The following is a 25,360-nucleotide window of genomic DNA, read 5'->3' as shown; positions in this document are numbered from 1 at the left end:
TTTAGAAATAAACTGTGGTGCGGAGCCTTTCTCTAATCCCTAATATCCACTGTTTCACTTAATTCGTACAACAACCCAATAAGGAAGTGCCATTGTTATCCTTAGTTTGTTGTTGCAGAAATGGAGATAGAAAATGTTTGAGTAACTTAGCTGGATGGCTTCCCAAGCGATGGCATCAAGAGTTTTAATTTGTCCATCTCTCCCCACCCAACAACCATGGTACTGGGGACTGAACCTCGGGGTACCCCAGCACTGAACCACATGCCCAGCCCTTTTTATTTTTTGAGACAGGTCTCACTCGTGGAATCTGCAATTCTTCAGTCCCTGTCCCAGCCCTCTGTCTCTGTGGTTGCTGGGATGACAAACTTCCAACCCAGAGTCTGTATTCTTTCAACACATGCCCTAGAGCAACTGACTTCTCCGGCCCCGCCTCCAAGGCCTTCCCTAACTTCCTCAAAGCCTTTAGTCTCTTCCACTTCTGCTGGAATTCAACTGTGTACTCTTCTTTTCTAAACTGAAAACACCTGAAGGGCAGGATTTGTTCAGCTGAGTGACTTAAAGCAGCATGGGCAAAATATCCATCAACAGTTTTGAAATGGAATAAATGAATAAAGAAGAGAAAAGAACAAAAGAGAAAAGAGTAAAATATATGAAGCAGGAAAAAATAATAAACTCTAACATATGAAGACCTGGCCTAGCCAAAAGAAAATTAAATTTTATAATGATCTTTTCTTTCTTAGACTCAGGGAAAAATAAACTATCTACAATTTTAATCAGGTTAAAAAAAAAAACTTTTGCTTTGTTCTGGGCAGGGAAAGCAATTCAATGAGTTTTTTGATTGGCAAAGATAGGATTAGGACTGAGCCTGGTGGCACTAGCCTATAATCCCAGTGGTAGCTGAGGCAGGAAGAGCACAAGTTCAAGGTCAGCTTCAGTAATATAGTAAGACCCTAAGCAATTTAACCAGATCCTGTCTCAAAATAAAAAATAAAAAGGATTGGGGATGTAGCTCAGTAGGGAGAGTGCTTGCCTAGCATGCACAAGGCCCTGGGTTCAATCTCCAGCACCACAAAAACAAAACCAAAATAAAGGGCTGGGAATGTGGCTCAGTGGTTAAGTGTTCCTGGGTTCAGTCTTCGGTACAAAAAAAAAAAAAAAAGAATTAGGGTTTATTGGCGGGGAGGGAGGGTTCATAGTGAAAAGAGAAACTGGGTAAGAAAATAACAGATATTGGAAGATTTAAAGATGGAGACAGTCCCCAGAAGGGCAATCAGGAAGGCAACAGGCTGAGGTGGAAGCCGGGAGAAGACAAGCAGTGGCTGCAGAATGTGTAGGGAAGCACTGATCCTAAGACAGTGAAGTCTGCTAGGCCATGCCAAGATGTGGCTCATGTCCCACTCTGACCCTCAGCACCCCAAACCTTCAGTACAACTTCATCATCATAAATTCTTTGGGAGAGGAAGAATAAGAATAAGGGTAGTGTCTAACACAGGAGGAAGCCATGCAGAAAAGGGAAACCTTGCATTACAAGCAATGATTAGAAAGCAGAAGGGAATTCCAGACACCATTCACACTGCAGGTGGTGGTATGGACAGCTTTGTATCCCCAGCTTCAGGGTTCAGAGAGTACTGGTGGACTTGGGGAGAGCAAATTCCCCATTTATGTCCCATTGTCCTACATAATGGATACCAACAGAATTGCCCAATTTAAGTTTTTATAGGTGTCTTATATGTATAAGATGACGTGACACAATGGATTACATAAGAAAGATATTTGTGATAAGGAAGCATGGCAGACTTCACAGGGTCACCAACCACCCCCACTGTGAGGACACATCTATTCCCACATGGCACTGTGACTATGTAACGCAACACATCATGACGTGTATATGATGACTCAACACACTTGACCAGGACTGTGGTTTTGAAAGGCTCTCTGTCCAAGCTGGCTCAGGAGCAGAACTAGAGAGGAAGGAAAAAGACAGCACTGGATTTCATCCTGCAACTCTGGAAGTCTTGCTTCACTAACTAATGTAAAGATGAGCTGGAACACTGCCCAATAGGAAACATTAAACTCTGCCAGACAGTTTGCTGGGTAGGAAAATCTATTCCCAGTTATTTCAATTCTGATGGATTTTTATATATCTGAGGGTGCTTCCCTTATAAAACAAACTGCCTACAAAGTACCAGCCACTTGATTGCAAATATTAATCGTATTCCATAGCCAGGCCTCCTCTGCTGCTTCTTCTGATCCATGTTGCTATTCCACACAGCACAGATGAAACTGAATGCTCCACCAGCTATAGCAATTTTAGAGTAACTTCAAAATGTTCACACTTTTTTCACCTGCCAAATGGAAGGAGGAAAGCAAAGCAGGTGTGTAGTTAGCAGTGGCCACAGCTGCTCTCTGTGAGGTGGATTAGGAAGGTGACATTGTCTCTCTCTCTTTTTGTACCAGGGATTGAACCCAGAAGTGCTTAAACAACTGAGCCACATCCCTGGCCCTTTTTAAAAAAAATTTTATTTTGAGACAGGGTCTTGCTAAGTTATGTAGAGCCTAGCTAAGTTGCTGAGGCTAGCTTTGAATTCATAATCCTCCTACTTCAGCCTCCAGCGCCACTAGCATTATAGGCATGTGCCACCCCACCCAGAGAGGTGACATTCTCTTGACATCCCTTCCAAATGTTTATTACAAACAAAAAGAAACCTGGAGTCTCTAAAAATCATGCGTCCAACTACAGTAGGACCACCGCACCATAACAAGACAGCAATGACTGACCGAAGCCAAAAAAGCATTTACGTTTTAAATTCATTACACTTCAAGTATATAATTAGATTCCATTACTTTGCAACTTAAAAACAAAATGTCAGAATCTTCAGGTAAATTTAAACATAATCAAATCAGATGATTACTTCTATGGGAATCATTAGTCTATTCAGCCCTATGTATTTTAAAAGCAGAGCAATATTCAATTTATATATTTTTTCCCAGTATTGGGGATTGAACCCTTTTTTTGTTTTTGTCTTGTTTTATTTTGTTCCGGATACTAGGGATGTTTTACCACTGAGCTACATCCCTTTTTATTTCTTATTTTGTGACAAGATCTCAATAAGCTGCTTACGGCCTCACCGAGATGTTAAGGCTGGCCTCCAAATTTATAATACTCCTGTCTCAGTCTCCCAAATTGCTGGGATTACAGGGGTGTACTACCGCACCCGGCTCTGCATCTTTTAACCTTTCAATGGCTACTAAATATGAAAGAGACTTAAGATGTAACTAAAAGCAAACAGCAGAACCAGAATTACAGAAAGATTCTACCATCATAATTTAACTTATAGAAACACCACTGCCAGCCCCAGTGAGTTCCTGGCTCCTGTCACTTAGAACGCTTCGTGCCACCAGCAGCAGTTCCAGCTGGGGCTCGACACCATCTCTGGCTTGTCTTTCACAATCCCAGCTACCCAAGAAGAGCGGTGTTTGGTGCTGCTGGTTTGGCTCTGCTGCTCTACCCAGCTAGTGCACCTATTTTTTATTTTCTGGAGTTTGTGCTCCTGCAGTGTTTGAAACATGACATTGAAAACACCTCTAGTAGAAAACAAGGAAGAATACACCCTCCAATATCCTAAAACTGATCCTGGATAATGAAATATGTATCTGTTTTCTGAGACAATCTAACAGAAATATGTATCTGGGGTTGGTGGGCAGGAGATCTTAGGAGGCTATCAAAATTCATTTCCTACAAAAACACAAATATAAATTGATTACTCACAACAAACACTAACAGAGTAACCTGCGGACTAGCGGGGCTAACATGAGATACAGGGTAGAATGACTTACAAAAACAAATAAAACACTAATTAAAATAGATGTTATTGCTTTTTTTCTAGTTGCCCAGGCTGGCCTTGAGCTCCTGGGCTCAAATGATCCTCCTGCCTCAGTCTCCAGAGTACCTGGGACCATAGGTGTGCCCACCACATCTGTCTAGAACAGTATTTTTAAATTAAAAAAAGAAAAAATGGGTTGGGGCTGTAGCTCAGTGGCAGAATGCTTGTCTAGCATGTGTGAGGCACTGGGTTCGATCTTTAGCACTGCATACAAAAATAAGCACATAAAATAAAGGCATGTTGTCCATCTATGACAACAGAAAAGGAGGAGGAGGAGGAGGAGGAGGAGAAAGGAAAAAATTCTACTAGGAAAATTTCAGATTCAAACAGGATCCAACCACACATTTGCCCAACTCACTCTCTCACCTCACTCTAATCCCAATTCTGTTGGATCTGGTCTTTATTTATCTTTACAGTACTGGGGAATTGAACCCAGGAGTGCTTTACCACTGACCTATATCTCCAGCCCTTTTTGAGACAGGGTCTCAGTAAATTGCAGAGGCTGGCCTTGAACTTGTAATCCTCCTGCTTCAGCCTCTCAAGTAGCTGGAGTCAAAGGTGTGCACAGGATACCTGACTGGATCTGATCTTTAAAATTTTGGCATTCTGAGCCTGGTGCAGTGACACACACCCATGGTCCCAGCAACTGCAGTCTGAGGAGGCAAGATTGCTTAAGTCTGGAAGTTTCAGGCTGCCTAGTGTGCTAATAATGCCAAACTGGTGTCTATGTGTTCAGTTGTGGGATCACACCTATGACTAATATTACACTCTAGTCTGGGAAAGATAGCAGACCCGGGGATAGGAGTATAGCTCAGTAGAGTGCTTGCCTCACATGCACAAGGTCCTGGGTTCAATTCCCAGCACCACCAAAAAAAAGAATGGAAAGATAGACCCATCTCTTAAAATAAAAAATCAGACATGATGGCACACACCTGTAATTCCAGTACTTGAGAGGCTTAGGTAGGAGGAGAGCAAGTTCCAGGCCAACCAGAGAAACTTAGTGAGACCCAGTCTCAAAATAAAGGCTGGGAATGTAGCTCCCCTGGGTTCAATCCCCAGTATGAAAAATAAACAAAATTTATTAATTTCTGGCATCTTGTTGCATTAAACTACTATTTATCTTGATTGCTGAGATTTTGTGTCCCCTTAGATCTGTCACTGGGGGACAGTGCCTCACTTGCCTCACTCTAGTCTCAAACATGCCAAAAAAACTATCTTGTTTAACACTCACCAGGAAAACCTATGAGGTATCTCTGCCATAACCATCATTTAAGTGAGGAAACACAAAAAGGTTGGCTGCCTTGCCCAAGGTCATGGAGACAGGGCGGACACTTTCAGATTCCAAATTGAGCCACCTGGCTCCAGAGACTACATCCTGAAAACCACACTAAGCTGGGAGCTTTGCATCATTTGCAACAGGGAGACACTGAACATAAATCAATATAGTTTGAGACTTAGAAAACAACTATGTGGGAAACAACCCAAATAAACTATAATTGAAGACAATTTGGACAAATGTAGTATTGAATTGTTTATTGCTGATCAACCTCCTACAATATTTAGGCTAAGTGATAATTCCTCCATGCTCCCAGCAGTTCCTGCCATCAATTCCACATGCCATCCTAAGCCTCAGCATGGCCAAGGGAAAGGGTTTCTGGCTCCTGACTCAAAGGATAGAACTACAGGTTCTAGTAGCCCAGAGTCGATACTATCTACACTTAGGTTTTGAGGTGACCCCAGCATGTACTCTTAGGTATCATAGGCTTTTATAAGACTGAGTTAATGTGCACTACAGGACAACATTCAGAAATACTACCCAAATAATGTAGTGATTTAGAAGAAGTAGAAAATGGAGAGCAAATTTACAACATGTACAGCGAGCCAGTTTTGGGGGGCCATCCTGGCAGAGTCATGGTGAATAGTTCTGAAAAAGAATATAGAAATGTGACCATGGGGGGCTGGGGATGTGGCTCAGGCGGTAGCGCGCTCGCCTGGCGTGCGTGCGGCCCGGGGTTCGATCCTCAGCACCACATACCAAAGATGTTGTGTCCGCCGAGAACTAAAAAATAAATATTAAAAATTCTCTCTCTCCTCTCTCACTCTCTCTTAAAAAAAAAATACATTTAAAAAAAAAAAAAGAGGGGCTGGGGATGTGGCTCAAGCGGTAGCGCGCTCGCTTGCCTGGCATGCGTGCGTCCCAGGTTCGATCCTCAGCACCACATAACCAACAAAGATGTTGTGTCTGCTGAGAACTAAAAAATAAATATTAAAAAAAAAATTCTCTCTCTCTCTCTCTCTCTCTCTCTCTCTCTCCTCTCACTCTCTCCTTGAAAAAAAAAAAAAAAAAGAAATGTGACCATGGGACCAAGAGTGCATGGAACTAAGGCTGCTTTCTGTGGTGGGGGGAAAAAGGCACCTTAAATTGGTAAAGTGGTGCCTTGAAACTATTTTCAATTATCTAAAGAGCTAATGGATTTAATTTATGTGATCTCGCGACTGAAGTTGGACAAATGGATGGCAGTTTATTGATGACAGTTTCAAGGAGTTGGCTTTCGTCTCAGTACAAGGGGGAAAAAAAATAAGCCTTCTAACAATTAGACCTGTCCACCAATGAAAGAGCCTGCTTACACAGGCAGTGAGTTTGTTAATTGTCAGCTGCCATAGAAGAGATCCAGCATACTTGGACAGAATGACTTGAAATCCCTTTCAATTCTGAGACTTTAAAAAATGGAAGAATTAAAAAACACATTGTTATGCATAGTGTTTAGTCCCTAAGAACTTTGAAAAACCAAAACAAATTCTTGAATTCAGTGCAAACTGAGATCTTGCACCTGATCTAAGCTAGAGAGTTTGTGTGTTAGGGGGTGGGTAGAATTGGAGAGATTACAGGGGATTGAACCCACAAATGCTCTACTATGGACCTACATGCATCCCCAGCCTTTTGGGGGGCTGAACTTGTGAACCTCCTGTCTCACCTTCCTGAGTAACTGGGATTATAGGCATATGCCAACCATTGACAGCTAAGACTTGATATTTTTAAAACTAAGTCACTGCCATTAGTGTTAAATCAAAAATTAATTCATCTTTTGAAAAAAACTAAATTATGTCCTGAGATGGAACTTATAGTTGTCATTTTAAAAAACTGAGAAATTAGACTCATATATGCAATCAATATTTTATAGTTGTCGTGCAAAGAACATTGGCTATTCCCATGAAGATCTCTCACCTAAACTGGGCACGGTGGCACACGCCTATAATCCCGGCGGCCCCACAAGCTGAGGCAGGTGGATCGTAAATTCAAAACCAGCCTCAGCAAAAGTGAGGCACTAAGCAACTCAATGAGACCCTGTCTCTAAATAAAATACAAAATAGGGCTGGCAGGGCTGGGGTTGTGGCTCAGAGGTAGAGAACTCACCTAGCATGTGTGAGGCACTGGGTTCTATCCTCAGCACCACATAAAAATAAAATAAAGAGGTTGTGTCTACCAATGACTAAATAATAAATATTTTTTAAAGAAAGAATAGGGCTGGGGATGTGGCTTAGTGGCCAAGTGCCCCTGAGAGTTCAATCCCTGGTACCCACTCCCCCCCCAAAAAAAGAGAGATCTTTCACCTAAAAACCATTCAGCCAGGCACTGTGGCACATGCCTATAATCCCAGTGACTCTGGAGGCTGAGGCAAGAGGATCATAAATTGGAAGCCAATCTCAGCAATTTAGCAAGGCTCTAAGCAACTTGGGCCCTGTCTCAAAATAAAAAATAAAAAACGGCTGATAAAATAAAAAAAGAATTGTAACTCAATGGTAAAGTGCCCCTGCATTCAATTCCCAGTGTCCCCCCACTCCCTCAGAAGGAGAGAAAAAAAAAGTATTACATTAGTGACAAAAAAAAAAAAAGCAAGAGGGACTGGGGTTGTGGCTCAGTGGCAGAGCGCTTGCCTTAAATAAAATAAAGGTCCATCAACAACTAAAAATATATTATAAAAAAAGAAGAAAGAAATACAGAAAGAAGCTGTTTAAGTAATTCTTCTTACTGTTTTCAATTTTTTTTTCAATTTCTAGCAACCATCACATCTGGCTTATATAAAGAAGTGAATGTATATTTTGCCTTATAAATTTCTTAAAGGTGGAGACCATTTCTTATTCCTGTGAACAAAATGCTGTTAGAATACACTGATCTTACAAATGCTCAATGAAGTTTAAAGTCTATCCCTGACTGCTGATAGTATGATAGCCTCTTAATTGTTGTTCCTAATTTCATTCTGGAAACTTCCAATTCAATTTCCAATAATCTAAATGATATTCAAAATGTGAATCAGATGTTAATCCAGTATTTTAAACAATGGCTTCATCTGAGATCAGGAAACAGTTCTCAGTACAACACCAAAAGCATACACAGCAAAAGAATAACACTGGCTTGCCTGATTTCATCAAAATAAAAAACTTGTGCTTCCCAGGGTACCACCAAGAAAATGAAAAAACAATCCACAGAATGAAAAAAAAAAGTTTTTAAATGATATACCTTCCAAGGGACCTATATCCAAAATATATAAAGAACTCAATAATAAAAAGGCAAACCAGCCTTTTTATTATTAAAATAGACAAAGAATTTGAATAGACATTTATCAAAAAATACACAAATGGAGAAAAATAGGTTCAACACCATTAGTCCTTAAGGAAATGTAAATCAAAACCAGTGAAATATCACTTTATACTGACTAGGAGCCCAAACCAAAATGACAGACAAAAACAAATGGGTTGGGCACTGTGGTACATGCCTGTAATCCCAGACTCAGAAGGCTGAGGCAGGAGGATTGCAAATTCAAGGACAGCCTCAGCAGCTTAGCAAGACCCTGTCTAAAAATAAAAATTAACAAAAAAAAAATTCTTTTGAAAGGGCTGAGTATCATTCAGTTGTAGAGCACTTGCCTAGTAAATACAAAGCCCTAGATTCAGTCCACAATACCATTAAAAAAAAAAAATGTTTGCTATGATCTGAAGTAGAACCAGCAATTACTGCTGGTGAGATGTAAAATGGCACAGCTGCTTTGGTAAACTTCGTTAGTTCTTCCAAGTGTTAAACACAGAGCTACCAAGTGATCCAGTAGTTCAACTCACAGGTGTATACCCAGGAGAAATAAACATATATCCATACAAAAACTAGTATATGAGTGTCCCTAGCAGGGAACAATCCAACTGTCCAACATCCAATGAACAGACAAACAAACATGGTATATATTAAGAAAGCCAATATTTTTCTGCTCTAAAAAAAAAAACATGGTATATCCAGGTAACTGAATGTTGTTTGACAATGAGAAGGATTAAGGTATGCGCCTATAATCCCAGCAATTTAGGAAACTGAGGTGGGAGGATTAAAAATTCATAGCCAGCCTGGACAATAAGACACAAAAAAGTTACATATTGCATAATTCCATTTATATGAAATATCTAGAATAGACAAATCCATACAAACAGAACTTGGCAATCACCGTCAGAGGCTGGAAAGGCAAACAAACGGAGAGTGACTGTTAAGAGGCACAGGGTTCCTTTCAGGGTTAATGAAAATGTTCTGAAATTAGATAATGGTGAAAGTTTTACAATAGTAAAATACTAAATACCATTGATCTGTGCATTTTTTTTCTTTTCTTTTTCTTTCTTTCTTTTTTTTTTTTTTTTTTGTGGCACTGAAATCAACCCCAGGGCCTTGTGCATGCAAGGCAAGCATTCTATCAGCTGAGCTATATCCCTGGCCCACTGATCTGTGTATTTTTAAAGAATAAAATTTTGGGGGCTGGGGATGTGGCTCAAGGGGTAGCACGCTCGCCTGGCATGTGTGTGGCCCGGGTTCGATCCTCAGCACCACATACCAACAAAGATGTAGTGTCTGCCAAGAAGTAAAAAATAAATATTAAAAATTCTCTAAAAAAAAAAAAAAAAAAACAAATTAAAAAAAAAAGAATAAAATTTTATTGTGTACAAATTATATCTCAGTAAAGCTGCTGTATGTTTTTTTAAAATAGTCCCCACTAAAAGAAAAAGGACCCAGTGGATTTCCATCCAGTTTTAATAAAGCCCAAACTCCTGGCCATGCCTTAAAAGGCTCCTTTTTTTTTTTCTTTTTCTTTTTTAGTACCAGGGATTGAACTCAGGGGCAGGGGCACTTAACCACTAAGCCACATCCCTAGCCCCTTTTTATATTTTATTTTATTTTATTTAGAGACAGGGTCTCACTGAGTTGCTTAGGGCCTCACTAAATTGCTGAGGCTGGTTTATGAACTTGTGATCCTCCTGCCTCAGTCTCCTGAGCCACTGGGACTATAGGTGAGCCACTGGGATTACAGGTGTGTGTCACCACTGTGCCTGGCTCTTACCATCTGTTCCTCATGCACAGTGCTCCAAAGGGGTTTATGGACCTCCTCTTCTCATTTCTGCACTTAAAGTTCACAGTGACTCATGCCTGTAATCCCAGCCCCTCAAGAGGCTGAGACAGGAGGATCACAAATTTGAGGCCAAACTCATTAACTAAACCAGACCTAGTCTCAAAACATAAACATAAAGGGCTGGAAATATAGCTCAGCAGCAGAGCAACTTGCCTTGCATGTGCAAGGTCTGGGTTCAATCCCCAGTATAGGAAGGAAAGGTTAGTTCAGCACTACATGAGGTCTTTCTACATGTTATTCCTTCTGCCCCCAAATGTTCACACATCTGGTTCCTACCCTCATTCAGAAATCAGCTTAAACATCACCTCCTCAAAGAGATCTACCTTCATAATCTAACTTGTCTTCCCTTGGGCTGGGGATATGGTTCAGTGAATAAGAACCTCTGGGTTCATTCCAGGAACAACAACAACAAAAAAGAAAACAACCTTTAACTGCAACAGTTTTGGAAAAGCTTCGTGGAAGTGAGGAGACTGAAAACAGTCTCTAAGATTCCCAGAAGTATGAGAAGCATTCCAAGCCAAAGGTACCTCAAAACAGCGTCTGCAGATGTAAACATACATGCCCATGGGAACATAATGAAACCTAGAATTTGCACCCTGGGTTGTAAGTGCCTCAAGGGCAGAGAGCAAGTTTTACTTTTGCATGCCTCTCTGAACCTAATGCAGGCACAGAAACATCTGTCAAATGACTAATGAAGTAACACTAAGCTCAGGCACTATTCCAGAACTCATGCCATCATCATGAGAAGCAACTTCTTTTACCTCCTTACAACCACAGATGGTTTCTATTTTAGAACAGTTTAGGTCCTTTTTTGGGGGGGGGGGGTTGGGGGGGTGTCAGTGCTTCCTTTTTAATAGATTTGTTTTGTTGTTTTTTTTTTTTTTTTAGTTCTCGGCGGACACAACATCTTTGTTGGTATGTGGTGCTGAGGATCGAACCCGGGCCGCACGCATGCCAGGCGAGCGTGCTACCACTTGAGCCACATCCCAAGCCATAGATTTGTTTTAAAAATGTTTTTGGGACAAAAAAAAAAAAAAAAAAAAAAACAACTCACACTCCACTAGCCTACCCTTAAAAAGCCTTCTGAACCTCAGCTTGCAGTACTGATTTGCAATGATCCTCTTCCAGCCATATTGCAATCTGAATTTTGTACCCTACAATGCAAAGGTTGGAACTTTACTGCCAAGATGGGTGAAGAGGGGAGGGGTCATGAGGTCTCCTCTCCTATTAATTAGATTAAGGCCCTTATAAAAAAATGTTTTAACCAGGCATCGTGGCACACACCTGTAATCCCAGCACTCAGGAGGCAAATTCAAAAGCAGCAACTTAGTAAGGCCCTAAGCAATTTAGGGAGGCCCTGTCTCAAAAAATAAATAAATAAATAAAAATAAAGGATATGGCTTAGTAGTTAAGCATCCTTGGGTTTAGTCCCTGGTACAAAAAAAAAAAAAAAAAAAAGTTTAAAGCCAGGGCGTGAAGGCTTATGCCTGTAATCCCAGCTACTTGGTGGCTGAGGCACACAGAACACAAGTTCAAGGGAAGCTTGGACACTTAGAGCTATCCTGTCTCAAAAAAAAAAAAAAAAAGAAATGCTGGGGATATGGCTCAGTGGTAAAGTACCCCTGGGTCTAATCTTTGGTACTGAAAAATAAATAAAATAAAATAAGTAACTAGTTGACAAATGGCAAGTTATCCACCCTCCAAGTTCATTTATTTTAATATTATATAACAACTTCTGGATAGATTTGCATGTAGGTTAGAGATAGCAGGCACACATTAGCTAGTCCAGAGCCTGCCAAATGCTTTATCCACGACAAGTTGTTAATTATGACCAAGCTGCAAGAATTACTAAGTGCCTGGGTCACACGTTAATGTTACCAAAAAGAAAGTGCTGAGGACTACAAAATAGTTGATTTCTAGCTTCTTCAGAATGATGAGCAAGAGTAACTTCGCATCGTTTCAATATCCCTCTGGCTAAGTAAGGAATGCCTGCTGCCAAACATGTTTATTACAAGAACTATCAGGGCTTGGAGGTCGAAGTGTTAAAATAAAACATCAACCATCTACACTGGACTTGGTGAAGAGGTACAAATGGGACATTTTGTACTGTCTTAAAGGCCAACCCGAGAATTATACGTCAAGAGCAGCGAGTGGAAAGCACAGAGTAATCCTTAAAAACCTCTACTAATTACTTAACCCTTTAAAAAATGTTTAATTTGGCCAGACATTGTGGTGCATGCCTGTAGTCCCACCAGCTCAGGAGGCTGAGGCAGGAGGATCACAAATTTGAAGCCAGAGACTTAGTGAGGCCTGTCTCAAAATAAAAAATATAAAGGGCTAGGAATGTGGCTCAGTGGTAGAGTGCCCCTGGATTAAATCTCCAGTGCCAAAAATATATATTTTTAGTTGGGCTGGGGATGCAGCTCAGTAATAGAGCACTTACCTAAGCATGTCCAATTTCAAACCACAGTACCTGAATTCAATCCACAGTATCACCAAAAAAAAAAAAAAAAAGTTCGCCAAGGGAAATACATGGTTAAGATAAGACCCAATGTGAAAGCACACTGTCTAAAACTTTACCAAAAAAACAATTTCCAGTTCATAAACCCTCTCATAGTAAAGACAAATATACAGATATACTAGCATAACATAATGCCATTTACCTGCTAGATTTTGAAAAGAATAGATCATTCAATATGCTCTTCATGATGGATGGATTTATAACTAATAATCTGAAGCAAAATATAAGTTTCATGAATGATTATTTGCCATATTGAGTTCCAGGAAGTTTGAAGCAGAAATTTAAAAACCTTCAAAGACTACAATAATATTATATTTATATGTACCTTAAAAGAAAGCACAAACAATGGGAGCTGACAAGGTGACAGGTTGTTACAGGTGCAACAACTCTTTCCTTGGGCTAGGGGAGGGCTAGGGTGTGTAGCTCAATGTACATAGAACTTTACAAGGCCCTGGACTCAAACATCAACACCATACATTCTTTCCTTTGAGAGTATAATTAGGATTAATGAAGACTAAAATGATAATATGTAAGGTGTGCCCATGAATTCTAGTGCACCACAAATAGCTCTAGAGTACAAGTCGCAGGAGTCAGGAAAGCCCCCTAACCTTCATTTGATAGCTGGGCTCATGGTGTTATTCAGTTCAAGGATTAGCTCCTCTAAAAAGCCATCCCCAATTATACCTCTACCTCAATGCTAGGTAAACTCTCTCTTCCCTGTGTCCCCCCAAACCCAAGCACGCACATCTTGCTGTCACCATTGCTTTATTTCCTACTTGTATGTTGGTCTGCCTCTGCCAATAAACTCAGCAGCTCCTGTAGAGAACTGACTTTGTATCGTGACTTTGCATCTCACAAGCCCCTATTCCCAGGCATTCAAACATGTAATGAGGGCTAGGGATATAGCTCAGTTGATAGAGTGCTTGACTTGCATGCATAAGGCCCTGGGTTTAATCCCTAGCAATACCCCTCCCCCCAAAAAAAAGTAATGGAATATGTATTTAGTGCAGAATGCTTTGTACATCAATTCACATCAAGGGTTCCAGGTAAATCAGTAGACCTCAGAATACAGCCTGAAGACCTCTGTGGGACCAGGGTTCCATGAGCCCCCTCTTTCTCTAACTACATATCTGTCTACGCCAGGATAGTCTTCAAAACTTCAACCAGGCCAGGCACTGTGGTGCACGCCTATAATCCCAGCAGCTCGGATGGCTGAGACAGGAGACTCACGAGTTCAAAGCAAGCCTCAGCTAAAGTGAGGCACTAAGCAACTCAGTGAGACCCTTTCTCAAAATAAAAATACAAGGGGGCTGGGGATGTGGCTCAAGCGGTAGCGCGCTCGCCTGGCATGCTTGTGGCCCGGGTTCGACCCTCAACACCACATACAAAGATGTTGTGTCCGCCGAAAACTAAAAAATAAATAAATATTAAAATTCTATCTCTCTCTCTCTTAAAAAAAATAATAATAATACAAGTTGCTGAGGTGTAACTCAGTGGTTGGGCACTCCTGGGTTCAAACACTAGTTCCAGAATAATTTTGTACGTGTGTGTGTGTGTGTGTATGAGAGAGAGAGAGAGAGAGAGAGAGAGAGAGAGAGAGAGAGAGAGAGAGAGAGAGAGAGAGTGTGAGTGTGTGTGTGTGTGTGTATGTGTTGCTGAGAATCAAAGCCAGGACCTCCAACATACTGGGCAAGTGCTCCACCACTAAGCTACATCCCCAGCCTCAGTATTTCCTTCAAACAGAAAAACTGCTGCCTTACCCTGAGGAAAGGATATTGCTTCTATGATATCTTTTGTATTTTTCCACATATTGGGGATTGAACCCCAGTAGTGCTACCACCGACCTACAACCCCAGTCCTTTTTACTTTTTACTTTGAAACCGGGTCTCATTAAATTGTCTGGACTGGGCTCAAAATTGTAGTCCTCTTCCCTCAGCCTCCCAATAGCTGGGATTACAGGCATGTGCCTCTGTGCCCAGCACTTCCATGGTATTCTTACCAAAAAACACAATCTCAATGTAATCATGAGAAAACACCTGATAACCCAAATTATGGTTTATTCTTCAAAGAAGAAAGTAAAAATGAAAACATAAAAATAAGAACCTTTTTTAAAAGGTCAAAGTCATACAAGATGAAAATAAGGGGTTTTTTTTAGAAATTCTCACAGATTAAAGATGAGAAGAACATGGCACTAAATGCAATGTACAATGCTAAATTGGGTCCTGGACCAGAAACATTCATGAAAAAAACTGCTGACATCGAAATAATGCCTAGAGATTAGTTAATAATATTCTACCAGTGTTAATTTTATTGAATTATGTAGTTATAAAAATAATCTATGGAAACATTTTAAATATAGAAAGTGTAACATAGAAGCACCCTCTCAAAGAGGCACCTCCCCTAGATATCCACAATCAACAGTTTGGTGGGTTTGTTTTTTTTTAACATTTGTATATTTTTATAATTGTAAAACAAAAAATATATGTTAATTTATATAAAAGCCATTGCTATACATATATATACATGCAGTAAATGTATGCAAATTCTTTGGATGAATATCCATGAAAAGTTAAAAAAAAAAAAAACAGGTTCAAGAGGAACAGAAGAGTCAAAGTCCAGGGATGGGAGGGAAACTTTCTACTCTAATCCTAGTGTACTTGAAAGTTTTATCATTTGCATGCCTTACCTTTTTGTAAAAGAAATAAATCACATTAGAATACAGTAGATGGGAATTGAGTTCATATTAAAGAACAATACTTAACAGCTTTGGAAAATGTTAAATACCACAGTGTTAAATAAAGCAAGCAATTTTCAAAATTTACATATTGTATATGTGGGGTGTGTTTGTATGTATTCCTAAAAAACATTCTGTAACAATATACTGTATACAAAAGTATTAGTAGTTAATTGTTTCCAGAAAGTTACAGAAAAGTAACTATCTTTTCCAGAAAGTGGAATACAACTGTCTCCATCTTTCCTAGCTTTCTAAATCTTTAATAACTGCCAGGCACAGTGATGTAAGCCTGTAATCCCAAAGACTTGGGAAGCTGAGACAGGAGGATCCCAATTTCAATGCCAGTCTTGGCAACTTAGTGAGAACCTGTCTCAAAATAAAGAGGGCGGGAGATATGGCTCACTGAGTAAGCACACCTGAATTCAATCCCAGGTTACCCCCACCCACCCACCCTGGCCAAAAAAAAGCATAAATTTCTTTTTCTTTCTTTCTTTTTTTAAAAGCCCCAAAGTACATGAATAAAGTAGCACCAATAAGCTGCCAAGAAGTTGTCTGAAGGGCTGAGGATAGAATTCCAGGGTAGAGTGTGCTTCCTTAGCGGGTACAAGGCCCTGGGTTCAATGCTCAGCAGAAAGAATGAACTTGACTGGATTATCTTTAAGTTAAATTTAAGACTCTGTTATTCCCCTGTGGTTCAAAAACTTTCAGAACAGTAGTTAGAAATATTCCAAAGAAAGTATATGTATCTAGTGATTTATATAAAATAACATTCATAAGAGCATTCTTAAACAGCAAATAATGCAAACACTCCATACAAAATTGATTAGACACCCATCTAAGGTACATTTACCCAGGCACATATTCAGGCCAATATCCTGGGAACTCCCTCTAGACTTTCTCCCCATTACCTCTCACAGTCAACTTACTGGGACCAGTGGGCTCTGCCTTTAAAAGGATCTCCCTCTGTTTCTGACTTTGTCACTCTTCCCATTTACACGGGGCTCCCTGGTACCACTCTTGCTCACCTGGAGTCACTTCTCTACACAGCATGAAAAAAAAGTCAGCTTTGAAAAGGTAAATTTACCTGTATCACTGCCTGACTTTAAACCTTTCAATGGCTTTTCACTGCCTTTAGAATAAAATTCAGTTTTCACCAGAATCCTTAAGGCTCTCCCTGATCTCACACTTGGTCAAGTCTCTGATCTGACTCACTTCTGTATCCCTTCTGCTCATAAGACTTCTTTCTCTTTCTCAAACAAACTCTGCATGTTCTCACCTAAGGGCTTTTGCACTTGTTCTTTCTCTGGAAAGTTCTGCTCCTAGATCGTCCCATGGTATGGTATGAATGGAGATATTCATCTGCTGGGGAGGTCTTCCCCAATCACACAACCCAAGACAGCCACCCTAACCCTAGTCACTAATTATTACCATTCCATTTCCTTCATAACACACACCTCACCTCTCATACTACTCTATTTATTCAACAGGTACCTTTCTTCTACTTGCTCAATCCCCTTATGGATTCTCACCTCTTAGGAACAATGGGATATGTAAATAGGTAATATCTGCTGAATGAAAGAAATATTACATAGATACAAAAATGTCTTTGGACTCGGGAGGATGAGGCAAGAGAATCGCCAATTTCAAAGCCAGCCTATACAATTTAGCCAGACCCTGTCTCCAAAAATAAAAAGGGCTGAGGTGTGTTGGCGGGGTGGGTGGTTCAGAGGTAAAATAATCCTGGGCCTCAATCCCCAATACTATACCACAAGAAAAGAAAACTAAAGCCTAACTGAGTGGAGCAAGCAAGCCTGTAATCCCAGTGACTTGGGAGGCTGAGGCAGGAGGATCACAAATTCAAAGCCAGCCTCAGCAACTGAGCAACCAAAACAACATAGTGAGACCCTATCTCAAATTTAAAAAAGGGCTGGGATATGGCTCAGTGGTTAAGTGCACTTGGGTTCAATCCCCGTTACCAAAGAAAGAAAGAAAACAAAACTTAAAAAGAGAACAAGAAAGAAAAGGCTGCTTTAAACAAAATGATAATTCTGGAAGAACACAAAGATTCAGATGTACAAGAGGCTAAGGCAGACTTACTATTGAAGTCAGAAATAGTGCTCTCCAAATTCTTGTGAAAATCCTCAAAGAAACTAAAAATAAAAAGCTGAAGTAGAATGAGCCTGTGGACTAGAGAGATGCTTTAAAACTGGTCAGATCCTTGCTGGACCTGGGCTTTGTTCAGATCTTCCCAAACTAGAAGGAAAAATGGAATATAGATAGTGTGCTCTAGAGATCCTGGAATGAGCCAAGACCCTGTAGGATCTGCAAAAAGGTTAATCATTTCAAGTTAATTTAGATGCACTGTTGAATTCTGACTCTCAAGTTTAATACAACCTTTCTATTCTCCAATCCTCAGAAATTTTCACTCTTACATAACACACATTTACACTTAATGAGTACCCAAAAACCCTAAGCCCTTTGAACGAGGTCATCTTTTCAGAGAGACTCAGCCCATAGTCTAATTGGACATGCTAGTCCCATCTGCAAAACTCCAGTAAAAGCTGCAGTTAATATTAATTAAGAGCAGAAACAGGTTTGAATATCCTTTCTCTCAATCAAGTCCAACATGCTCCCAAATGGAAACCTGCCAGCTTCCCTGCACTTGAGATAGCAGATCGAGTATAGAACAATGGGACTTTTTTTAATACCACTATTTGTCCAATACTTGAAAAAGGATTTTCATATCCTTCAGATATGACCCAGCAAAAGAAGTTATCATTAAAGGTTAGAATTTTTAATGGTAGTCATTTTAGAGTTCCAGCTCTGTGTGTCCATGTACTCATTACACCTACCTGTATGCACACACAAACACACAAGAAAAAAGTAACATTCTTTGTGATAGAATAAGATCCAGTCCCTGGCAATCTAAGGTAACTCTCCTTTCTATTTACTCACAGTGTGCTAAAGAAAATTCAAGCAAGCCAAAGATTGGGGGTGGGCCTCCAAAAAAGGTATTTGATAAGCCTCAGCCTGCACTGCTCCAGGCAGCCTTGGAAGGAACAGTTATCAGGAAGCTAATCTCAGATCCATCCAAATACAAACTTTTCCCACAGATCAGAGATAATTAAACAGAATAGACTTGCTATTTGACTTCTGGCGAAGATGTAGACAGTAAATGTCCCATGCCTTCAACAGACTTACTGAACCCTTTGTAGTACATTGGGGTAATCTGCCAGACTCCAGTTTCAGAGTGTTTAATGGAATCTGGTATAGGTGGAAGGGGCAACAAGGAGCACAACAAGATTATCTTGATGCTTGGGCTGGAAGTATAGCTCAGTAGTAGAGAGCTTGCCTAGCATGTAAAAGGTCTTGGGTTAGATTGCCAGCATTGCAAAAGAAAACAATGCTATTGCCCCTAGCACCTTGAACACTGACACATTCCAGGCACTAAGTAAATATCTCCTGGATGAATTAGGCATTTATTATGTTGCTATAACTATATGCAACAGTAGCAACAAAATCAACAGGTTATGCATGTACAAGAGGAAAAGTGGATTCTGCCAAGGCAGGTAAGGAAAGGCTTACTTCCCAGAAGCAATGTCAGAGTGGCCCTTTCCTGAAGAGCAGCCTTTCATCAGGGAGTGGCTGAAGGAGAAAGCCATGCAGCCTGGAGTGTGCCTGAATCCAGGCTACAGCAGATGGCCTGAGCTACTTTCCAATTCAAATTCCAACAAAGGTTGTATTTCCTGGGGTTTTGTTGTGTTTCATCATCTCCTTCAAACCTTCAACTACAAAAGCATACATATACACTGTTGTTGTGCTTCTCTATCAGGAAATTAGCTAAAAAGCAAACAGCAGATAACAGATATAAAAATAAATACCCGTAGAATGCTTTTTTATTTACCAGGTAGTGGGTCTCTAGGATTCTTAGCCATCCACCCACCCCAGCCTCAAGCGCTGCAACTATAGGTATATGCCACTATACCCAGCCTCACTTAAACCTTCTAAGTGTGAAAAAATCATCTCAGGTCACAGGCCCCAAGTCCATAACAAATTGCTGGCCTCTTCTTTCCTGATAGTTTTTTAATTGTTTCATGCAAAAAAAAAAAAAAAAACCTTGATACCCAGAAAAAGAAATTTCAACTTTTCAAAGTCACGTCTTACTCCAAGGGAAAACAGGAGGGGGTGGAAGAATGAAGATACCTGAAAGAATAAAATTCAGGAGAGGAAAGTTAAAATGGTATAAAACAAAGGGAGGGAAGGGTGAATAGCAAGTGGAAAGTTTTCAAAACCCTGCAAAAAGAAGCCACTTCTCATCAAATGATCTTTTAAAAAGAAAGGCTAGGAGCCCAGCCCCAGGAGGTACAGTGAGAATACCTTCATGCCAGAAGGAAATAAGTCACCAATTCAGGTATAGAGGGTGTTGTGGATGGGCTCCAGGTCACCTTGAGGTCCTGCACTCTCCTCCCCCAAGGAGAAGCCTCACAAAAAACCCTCTGACTACCCTCCCCCCCAAACTGCATTCCAAATACAGAAAGTATAAGAAACATTTGAATGTGGTATTAAAATTAAAATAGGCCCGCTTGAGATAACAATATCCACAGGAGAAAATTCAAAGTGTAATCTGGTAAACATAACGTTTCCATCTGAAACGTGGGGGCGAGGGGAAGAGTGTTCTTGGGAATAAAAGCTTGCTTTTACAACCTGCTTAAGAGGTAATGAATAAACTGCTTTGCAGATGTTCTCAATTCCTTGCTTTTAAAGCGTTGCTCCTGTTTCCCAGCACTGTCCTCCACCCTCCTCTTCACACTAATCTCTGCTTCTGAAATGCAGATCCCTGGATAATTAGCCCGTAATGGACAATAACCACCTAGGACAAGATGAGAACTGCGGGCTAGAGTCAAGGACCCCGTCTGCAATAACATGTTTCCAGGAGAGTTGCTAATTACGAGCACCACGCATCCCAGAAGGGCTGTGTACCTGGCAGCACCTCCAGCACTACCTCTCGCCTTTTCATGCCAATTTGTTTGGAGCTGGTATGAACGTGGAGTGGGAGAAGGCAAAAGGGATGAGCTGACCACTGTCAGACTACCGTAGGAGATAGGTGATCTCTATCCCCAGCTTCACCACGCCAGCCGAGGGAAGCAATCGAGAAGCCATTTCCAAGAAGGCTGGATTCAAAATGTAATTTAACAAAACGAGTCTCCTTAGTCTCCTGGCGGCCAGGCCTCGGCTTGGCGGGTGGGGGGTAGGGAGTTGGTGGGGGAGAGTTTAGCTTTAGGGGAGCGAACTGATAGGCCTTTCAACGCCACCAAGGGCTCTGCCCCGAGGCCCAAGACGACGCCGAGGGGCTGAAGCGGCGCTCGGTAGAAAGCCCAGCGGTGCCGTGGGCTCCCCAGCGCGCAGCGGGGCAGGACTCCCACAGGTGGGCGGCGCTGGGCCCCGGGAGCTCAGGCTGGGGAAGGAGACGCGCGGCTCACTAGGGAGCTGGGGGATGGGCTGGAGGGGACCCAGGGGCTGAGGGACCGCTTGGTCCAAGTAGGCAGCGTGTAAGCGAAGCTCAGGGTTTTCTGCTGCCTGGCTCTGGCTCCCTGAGCCCGGTAGTCACGGGCTTTTCCACCCAGGCAGGAGGAGCTGCAGGTCCCTCCTACTATCCTCCCCAGAGCCGGTGCCTCCTCCCCGGGCGCGGTTAAGCCGCGCGGCAGCGGGCAGCCGCTGCATGCTCTCCTGCACGTAGGAGCCTGCACCGCCACACGCGGGCGGGGGAAGGGCGCCGGGGACCGAGAAGACCCGGCCCCTCTCAGACAGTGTCTCTCCCCCGCCTAAACCGACCCCGCTCGGCTCACCCCCGCCCCTCCCCCCACAGCCCCTCACCCGTGTTGGCTTTGAGGTTCTCCCGCAAGAAGTGGCCACTGGAGAGATGCTGGAGGCCAAAGTTCTGGGCGATCCTCTGGCAAACGGTGCCCTTGCCCGAGCCAGGCGGCCCTAGGATGACCGCGCGCAGGAGTTTGGAAGCCATGGCCTTCGCGAGGAGGCGAGCGGCCCAACAGGCAGCCCAGACAGCGGCCCCGGAGGCAGCCCCGCGAACTTTGTTTCTTGGCCCCTGCCTCAGGAACCCTCTGCTCACGCGGGGACTCTCCTGCCGCCCCTACTGGGGAAAGGAGAGACTTTTAAGACAACCCCTCCCCTCAGCCCCGCCCTCCGCCACCTCCTCGCCCCCAGGCAGCAGTTATGGAGAACTCCAATGCCCCCGCCCAGCGTAGTCAGCCCTCGGGGGCGCGGAGGTCGGCCCGCCAGTTCCAATCTCGATCCCTTCCGCTGTCTCACTCCCACGCCTTGTCCTAGGAGGGAGTCGTGTGGCCAGGCATCCCCAAACCAGTCTCGGACTAGCTAAGGAAACCGAGATAAGGGGGTGACTCAAAGCGCGCCCCCGCCGCCCCGCCGCTCCGGGCATCCTGGGACTGAGCCCCTGCGCGATTCCCGCACGTGGGCAGCACCTCGGCCCCTCCCGGGCGGCTGTCACATTCTCTGTAGTCACTGTGGCCGCCGCCGCTGCCCGCCGCCCGCGCGCAATTGGAGGGGCCCACCTCCGCCCGAGGTTGGCAGATGCGCTCCTCAGCCAAGGGCCAGGCGCAGAGCCGGAGCCCCGCGCCTCTCAGCCAAAAGCAAATAAACACACCTCGGCTGAAAGTAGCGCCACCAGAGACACCCAGCCCGGATCCCAATGGGCGGCGCCGCCTCCGCCTGTTCAGTCTCCGAGCCCAGGGCGGCCGCCCGGGATCGCTTCTTACGTAAGCCGGGGAGACCAGCTCAGTTCTAGCCACCGGCCGGCGCCCCCTCTATTCCCCCCGCCCCGCCTCCCCAGGCCCACGTGTTCCCCAAGACCGTGTGGGGGCTGCGGAGGCGAAGGAAGGTGGAAACGACGCAAGAGAAAGAAACCCCCTTTTTTTGTATTGCCTAGGATCTATTGTGAAGGAAAAGGAAAAATAACAACTTGTTGAGCGTATTCCGCTTGTCAAGTTTGAAGCTATGTGATTTCATTATTCAACGACCTTTCAGGTATAGATCAGGAAAGGAGTCTTGGCGTGGTACCGTTCATTCTTTTATACATAATTCAACAGCGTTTTGGTGAGCGCCTATTATGTGCCAGACACTTTTCTGGGCGCTTGGGGCATAGCCATGAACAAGTGATCGAATCACTGCGCGCATAGCAATGATGTTCCACAAGTAGTTTCGAACCCTGTCATATTCCAAAGCCCGAGCGCCTTGGGAAAGAAGAAGGAGGGGATGTCTTTTACTTGTGCTCAGGAACTTAGAGCAATGCCTACTGATTCCAAGGATTTCCATGTCTAAGATGTTGGCCCCACACCCACAACTCAAATGGAAGCTGTCTCTGTGCGCAGCTCTCCGCACATCCCCATCCATATTTTCTTCATTCTGTTCTTAGCTTACCCACAGCCCTCCAATTTCCCACACTAAATAGTACCATAATCCCTTAACTCTCCATCTTTCGCGCCATTCTATTTTCCATGCAGTTGTTGAAAATATTGCTTAAGTAAAAAAAAAATCAATACTTTATTTCTCCACTGCAGAATAAAGTAAAAAAAAAAAAATCTACAGCAAGGGCTCAGGGATGGCTTCTACATGTCTTTGCATTCCGCCTAGACTCTTTCTTGCTCTTCCTTCCGCAGGCCTCCTGCTCTTTGGCAATCCACTGCAGAATTCTGAGCGCCAATATCTGTAACTCAAGAGAGTGTGAGGGACACAGTAGTGACACTGGGAAGAAGAACCTTCTCTAAATTCCTGGTGGCTCTGTTTCTGTGATGGGACAAGGGGTAGAGCTTGCCTTGTATCCTACCACACAATCCTTCTCCTCTTCCAACGCACAGAATTGACCAAACCCCATACCCAGGACACCAACCTTTACACCAGCATTTGTACCATTGACTAAACTCCTAATATATCTCAGAGTGTGTTCTAGACCATATACTGAGCACCTTCAGCCCTTCACTGCATCAAAGAGGAGGAAGGGCTTCTGGGGGAGAAAGTGTTGCTTAAATTTTCCCTTTTCTTTCTGCTGTATGTTGTATAACACGTGGCAGGTAATTCTGTGCAGCGTTGTCAGATAAGAGCATGCATCAGAATCACCTGGAGGCCTTGCTAACACATTTTTGCTGCCAGAGGGGGTGACAGAAGTCGCTGTAGTTGTAGCGACTCTGGAGGCCGAGGCAGAAGGATCCCAAGTTTGAAGCCATTCTGAGCTATTTAGCTAAGACCATAAGCAACTTAGCAACAGCCGGTCTCAACATAAAAAATTAAAAGGACTGGGGATGCAGTCAGTGGTAAAGCAGGTGCAATGGCTGAGGCCTTATAATCCAACGATTTAGGAGATTAAGGAAGCAAGTGTGAGACTAGCCTCAACAATTTAGGGAGGCCCTCAGCAATTTAGCAAGACCCTCAAAATCAAAATAAATTTTAAAAGGACTGGAGTGAAGATATAGTTCAGTGGTAAAGTGCTCCTGGGTTAAATTCTCAGTACCAAAGATAATAATAATAATAATTGATTCTGGTGGAGCCTGGAACTGGCTTGAATTTCAGCAATTTGGAAGCATGAAATAGGAAATCCTAAATTTAAGACTAGTATGGGCAATTTGGTAAGATCCTGTCTCAAAATAAAAATATATGGGGCAAGCCTCTTGATATCTGTGAGTCTTAGTTGGCTGATCTGTAAAAGGAAAAAAAAATCCACCTCAAAGACTTGTGGTGAGGCTGAAATGAAACCACAATATGAAGGACTAAGCAAAGTGCTGAGCGTATAATTAGCATTCAATTATAAACATCATCGCGCCATTAACCATGGGCCAATTATTTGGCCTCTCTGAGTTTAAGTTCATGAAATTCAAAGAATAAATAAGATAATACTATAACAAAGCACCAAATAGGTTCCCTGGTGCTTGGAAGGTACTCAGTAAATTACTGAGAGGTGAGAGGTTTTGTTTTTTATCTTTTATTTTGAGACAGGATCTCCGTAAATTGCTGAGGCTGGTCTTAACCTTGGAGTCCTCCTGCTTCAACCTTTGAAGTACCTGGGATTATAGCTCTGCACCACTACTAGCCCAGATATCTCAATTGTTTATTATAGTAACGGAAAGCTGAAAACACACCTCTGTTCATGCTGACTTCATCTCATTGTTTATGGCCTCCACCAGCACAAGATAGAATGCAGGGTGTGGAGAGCTTTGAGCAAGAGTTGAAGGGCTGGCTGACAACTGAACAAATAAGGGAAGATCTTTCTCTCTTTGTTTTCTGTGAAGCTCCTCTGGACAGATAAGAGAAAGGCTAGAGACTTAAGATGCCCTGCCGCAGTCTGGCTGGGCACAAAATCACGAGCCACCACACACCTTGTAGATTCAAACAGACACTCTTTATTCTGGAACTCACACCGGCCCTCTACAAACAGATTCTGGGGAAAATCACGTTCTGGGGCAAAATTCAAGTACTCCACCAGGCTTTGAATCCCAAATAATTTCTGAATCCCACGAGAACTCAACAGGAACTCAAGGATCGGGCGTGCCTGAGGCAGCAGGATATGCCCTATTCCCTGCAGGGTACACCTTAAACCTGGAACTGCCCTAAACCCAAGGAGCAGGATACTCCCTAAAACCTGATCCGCCCTAATCCAGTAGGATCCTCCTTAAACCCAGATCCACCCTGGTCCTTGAGCAGGGTCACCTTTCTCAAACATATATGTAGTGTCACTTCAAATGTCCATTTCCAGGAGTCC

At 42.7% G+C, this 25,360-nt stretch overlaps 1 protein-coding gene across 4 annotated transcripts in view; it reads right to left on the bottom strand.

Annotated features, from left to right (window-relative positions):
- Window positions 1–22,273, bottom strand: part of Ak4 (adenylate kinase 4) — a 65,259-nt gene extending 42,986 nt beyond the window's left edge. Inside the window, exons 1-2 of one of the 4 annotated variants that reach the window (XM_005337722.5) lie at window positions 22,256–22,273; window positions 21,451–21,724 (exon numbers count right to left, since the gene is read on the bottom strand). In XM_005337722.5, coding sequence (XP_005337779.1) covers window positions 21,451–21,595 — 145 coding nt within the window. In that variant the 5' untranslated portion in view covers window positions 21,596–21,724; window positions 22,256–22,273. Of the gene's footprint in view, window positions 1–17,673; window positions 17,697–21,450; window positions 21,725–22,073; window positions 22,090–22,255 lie in introns of those variants that run through there. The other 3 variants (XM_078026415.1, XM_078026416.1, XM_078026417.1) reach the window with 3 other exon arrangements.
- Window positions 22,274–25,360: the final 3,087 nt, after the last annotated feature.

Source organism: Ictidomys tridecemlineatus, chromosome 11, assembly GCF_052094955.1.
Source record: "Ictidomys tridecemlineatus isolate mIctTri1 chromosome 11, mIctTri1.hap1, whole genome shotgun sequence".
In the NCBI taxonomy this organism is placed as follows: domain Eukaryota; kingdom Metazoa; phylum Chordata; class Mammalia; order Rodentia; family Sciuridae; genus Ictidomys; species Ictidomys tridecemlineatus.
This window is presented reverse-complemented; position numbering and strand designations above follow the sequence as displayed.